We start from the raw sequence: 5,000 nt of genomic DNA, 5'->3' as shown, positions 1-5,000 counted from the left end.
TGGTTTCCCTTGCCGGGACACGGGTCACCGGGGCCCCGCTCTGGAGGCGGGGCTCAAAACTGAGCATCTGGTGGCTGGGCCTTCACCCATAGGCATAGCCCGAAAAGGCAATGTGGGTCCCCCTTCCTATGGGCTCACCACCTGTAGGAGGGGTCGGGTGCGTAGCGAGCTGGGTGGCGGCCAAAGGCGGGAACTTTGGCGGTCTGATTCAGAAGCTAGCTCTTGGAACATGGAATGTCACCTCTCAGTTAATATACTGCTTTGTTTCATAGTTTTTGACTATGCTTAATTTTAACTACTGTTTACTGTATCTCTCCAGCTATTGGTCGCCAAGTCACCTGTGGCTTCCTTTGCTGTGCTGAACTACACAATACAGAAGGGAGGAATCTATGTATTTGGTGAGTAACTTCCTGGCTTATTTGAATGAAAGCGTGCAATTTCAAAAATTGAGAAATAAAAACTTAATGAAGCTATTTTAATTGTTATATTAAGTATTGCGTTAATGTAGTAGAAACTTCCTTCTAAGGTGATGTATTGAGTATTATTGAAAAACAAGATAAACATTGCAGTCCGGCAAATCCAAACACATCTCATACACTCTCCACTTGGCTTTTTTGTTAAATAGTAATGTCATTTTTGAATACTTCACTTGATCTAACAACCCGCAGTGGTTGGTTTGAAGACAACCTCTTATACGTTGGTAGTAGTTAATTGTCTTGAATTTGATTTTTGTGCTTTTTGTTAATGATATAGTCAGCTGAAACTATAAAACTATTGTTTTTACGTGTGTTCCTCTTTGACAGAAGCGTACTTCTCTTATATTGTCACTGATTGTGTAACGGTTATTTTGCATTTCTGTGATTGACTGGCAGTCAGGGTATAGTCGGCCTTTTACCCGAGGTCAGCTGGGATTGGCTCCTTTTTCTCCTAACCCTGAATAGGTTAAGTGGTAAGAAAAATAGATGGATAGATAATGTACTTTAGTGTAATTTTTAGAAATCACGAGCTAGCCATCCATCCATTTTCAATACCACCTGTCTTTATCAGGGTTGGTGGAGCCTATCCTAGCAGACTTTGGGCAAGAGGGAGGGTTACACCTTGAATATTTCGCAGTCAATGACAGGGCACATATAGACAAGCAACTATTCATGCTATATTGTATGTTCATTTTTTTCAAAAAAAAATTCAGGCTAATACCAGTGCGAGTATTCAACTCTTGAGTAGTTACCAATACCGATACCACTAGTACAAAAAATTTCCCCCCAAAAACAGTGACAGATAATTTTAAAGAAAGACCTGCAGTACACACACACACACACACACACACACACACACACACACACACACACACACACACACACGTGTGTGTACACTAACCTCAACCATAACCCAATTCAAACCTAAACTCTAAAACCAAGTCTTGACCCTCAAAAAGAGGTCAAAACTTGTGGGACCCAGCAAAATGGTCCCACAAGGACGGATGGGCCCCACAACTCTGTAAAATCCCAAAATATTAGCCCCACCGTGTAACAAAAGGTAGACCACACACACATATACACACACAAAAGGAGAGCGATGATGAGATGTTCACTCAAAAAGGCGGCCTAATGAATAACACTGAGCTCTCTCTCTCAAAAACAAAGGGTTACCTGGCAATTAACGTATCCCAACTCGATCCGACTTTACAACAGTAATTTATACACTGATCAGACGGCGCATGCCGTCGGCCCAATGCTGTCCGGCTCTCTTTTTTTTGGAGAGAGACAGCTCAGTATTGTTCATTCGATAATCTTACCGATTCGACATGTCATCATCATTGCTCTCTCTTTTTCATTTCTTTGTGTGTGTGTGAGTTTGTGCTCATTATTCACCTGAAACCTATTAAAAATCTCACACCATTCACCTAAACCGATTACTTCAGAATCCCGCTAGTCGTGAAGTTGTCAGGGGACCGAGGAAGGATCAAAGAAAAGTGAAATCCAGCACCGACCAGACACCACCTACTATCCACAGGGTTAAAAAACAGAATCTTTTACCAACCCCAGACACATCTAAATTCCTACAAATTTGGGAGACCTCCAGAGACCAAAGGAAAGATTGAGGAAAGGAAGGAAGGATAAATGAAGCAGAGTGAGACCCACAGACATCAGCCTCCACTGATTCAACAACCAGAAGAAGAAGAGGATTGTGTTTGAATTTCGGTAGATGCTGGTGTGGTGGATCTGGCATGCATGAAAACCTCCACCAAAGAGGGGGGCCGTCGACCTTGGCCAGGACAGGGCAAGCACAACCCCCCAGGGCATTAAAACATGTGTTTACATGTTTTTGTGTTTGAATTAGTTAATTTTCTTGGTGGTGTATTGAGGGAACAAAATCATTGCTAAAGGGGTGTAGGTGGTAGATAGAAGTTCCTGGAAAGATGATTTCAACACATGTGCCAAAAATTTAATTGAGACTTGTGAGCACATTAAGTTAAAATGTTGCCTCCTCCTTAACATTGTGGAATATGTTCGCTAAAGTCATTACTATCATACATCCCATAATCCTTTTGCTCAGAAATCACTTAAAGTCAGGCTTTGTGCCCTCTTGCATTTTTCATTCGATGGCATGACCAATGTGTTCCTGATCGATATTTAGAGCTGATATTCATTTTCCGTAAAAGGGGAAAATACTGGAGCAAAAAACAAATTCCAACTCTTAACCTTGTTGAAATGCCTTTAAGCATAGGTTTATTAAACACACTTACAGATTTTCAAAATGTTTTTTTAATCTTAGACATTAGACCTTTGTTTTAAAATTCTAAGAAAATGTTCAGCGAGCTCTCAGTCATCAGCATGTCTTAAAAAGTTCAATGAAAACTAAAACTAATAGATCCTGATCGTTTTCTACAGTAAATAAATTATTACAAAATAATTGAAATGTTTAACTTTCATATATCTTTGTTCTAACTTCAGACAAAAAACAAAAAGTGCAGAGTTGCTAGGGTCAGCAGCGTCTCTTATAAAGTTAACTGAAAATTTACATAAATAGTTCCCTGAAGTTAAACAGTTTTAAAATGACATCCTTTCAGCCATAACATTGTTTTCCGTTTAAAAAAAAAAAAAAAAGGCTGATGCAATTATTTGTCAAAATGCCATATATCGCCATTGATAATTGGCGCAAGCGATATGCTATCCCTAATGTAGGGCATTTGTGCGTTTTGTTATGACAAGGTTATGATGGCAATGTTGTGCAATTCTGTAGCCAGGATTTGACATGTGAAGTAGCATGTGTTTTATTTTTCATTCACTTTTCAATAAATCCAATAAAAGCAATTTAATCAGAATACCGTGCTCATGATTAGAAATGAGCGAGTGAAAGTTGATCAGGTTGCAAAGCAACGCAATGCACGTGACATGCACACGATCAAATACAAAAAAAAAAAAAAAAAAAAAAAAAAAAAACCTGTAACACACGACCCATTACTAGAACCATTGTTTATGATCAGCGCTTCAATTCCAAGCCCCAACAGCATGTGGAAGTGTTCCTCACAGGTGAAGAAACTAGTCCACTGGCGCTGATCCTTTTTTTCACCAGTTAATATGATATAATGTTGCTAAGTGGCAATACAATTAGCAGATTTTTTTTTTTAAAGAAAAAGAAGACATTTAAGTCATATTTAACACAATTTAGTTAGCATGAAGGTGTAGCAGTTTTCGCTTGGCACCTTTGAAAAATTAATTGCCACCTCAATGGTTAAGACAAGTCATTTATTTATTTATTTATTTATTTTTAAAGCAGTGATAATTCTTTAAACTATTGCTGTCAGGTGATTTAAAAAATGAATAACAGGATTTTTAATTCATTAATCTAATTAATCGATTTTAATCTCATATCTGCTAAAATGACTTGACTAAAGGTCCCCAAATAAAGAATTTGAAGTCTAGGACATTACAAAATTGTAGTGCATGACTAATGAAGGAATTTAATGGAATTTTGCCCTCTTTCCAAAATTATAAAAACAAAATGCTTTTCAGACTGATTTACAAGCGATCGCGTACAACGTGACAGCATACACACATACATAGACTTTAAATCAATTATCTACGTATCTATCGTCTGTAAAAACAGAATTGTAAAAACAAAAGCTTCTCAAACTGATTTCGGGCGAAGCATTCTAACGTGACTGCATTTCCGTATACAATGCTACGTCACCACGTGTATAGTTCAAACACCGTGGTAAAATCCGAAATCTGGGACTTCGCGTCCAACCACACGATTTCAAAATTTATCACTATTTTTCTTACACAAACTCCATCCTCAATATAAATTTACAAGACGAATTTACCAGCCGCAGCGTTCTGAAACAGACAGAATTCCTAAAACGTGGATAAAGTGTCCACTTACCGTAATATGTGGCCGGGGAATTCTGCCCGTCTCTGAACGCCCCCGCTGTAAAACGTCGCTACGTCGGGGGTCACCATTTGAAGGAATTTAATGGAATTTTGTCCTCTTTGCGTGTTCCAAAATTGAAGATAGGTTTAATGCAAGAAAAATACACCTTTGCAAAAATGATTTTTAATCAATCAGAGATCTCTGGAGACAGATAACAGCTTCCGATTTCATCACTTAAAGAACGTGGGATTTCAGAGCGTCAAATGTGTTCTTCTACGTGTACAATAGCTTCTTATAGTTAAAAAGACCTCCTCCTTTTCATTTGTAGACTAAACATACTCTCTGGTACTTTTCCGTGAGCAGATGGCGTAAACAAGGTCAGGTGGATGTTTTGAGACAGAATGTGTTATATAGTTGAAGGATTTTCCCATAGCAAAATCTCACAAACAAGTTGAACCAAATTTACGGTGGCCGTGACTGATGAAGAAAATAGAGTGTGTGTGTGTGTGTTATTTCAAAGCAAATTTTGTTTTCAAGACCGAAATGTGTTATAGTATAGCTATAGTAAAAATAGTCTAGAGCTCTGGAACATGTGAACAGGTAGGGATAGCGGAAGAAAGAGGGGC

At 38.4% G+C, this 5,000-nt stretch overlaps 1 protein-coding gene across 3 annotated transcripts in view; it reads left to right on the top strand.

Moving 5' to 3' along the window:
* The window catches only part of rad51b (RAD51 paralog B), a 61,996-nt gene that overhangs the window by 41,138 nt on the left and 15,858 nt on the right, over window positions 1-5,000 (top strand). For all 3 annotated transcript variants that reach the window (XM_077552629.1, XM_077552631.1, XM_077552628.1), the window contains one exon: window positions 320-398. In XM_077552629.1, coding sequence (XP_077408755.1) covers window positions 320-398 — 79 coding nt within the window. The remainder of the gene's footprint in view (window positions 1-319; window positions 399-5,000) is intronic.

The sequence above is a fragment of the Vanacampus margaritifer genome, chromosome 19 (genome assembly GCF_051991255.1).
Source record: "Vanacampus margaritifer isolate UIUO_Vmar chromosome 19, RoL_Vmar_1.0, whole genome shotgun sequence".
NCBI lineage: Eukaryota > Metazoa > Chordata > Actinopteri > Syngnathiformes > Syngnathidae > Vanacampus > Vanacampus margaritifer.
The sequence above is the reverse complement of the archived record's forward strand: the minus strand, read 5'-3'. Positions and strand labels throughout refer to the sequence as shown.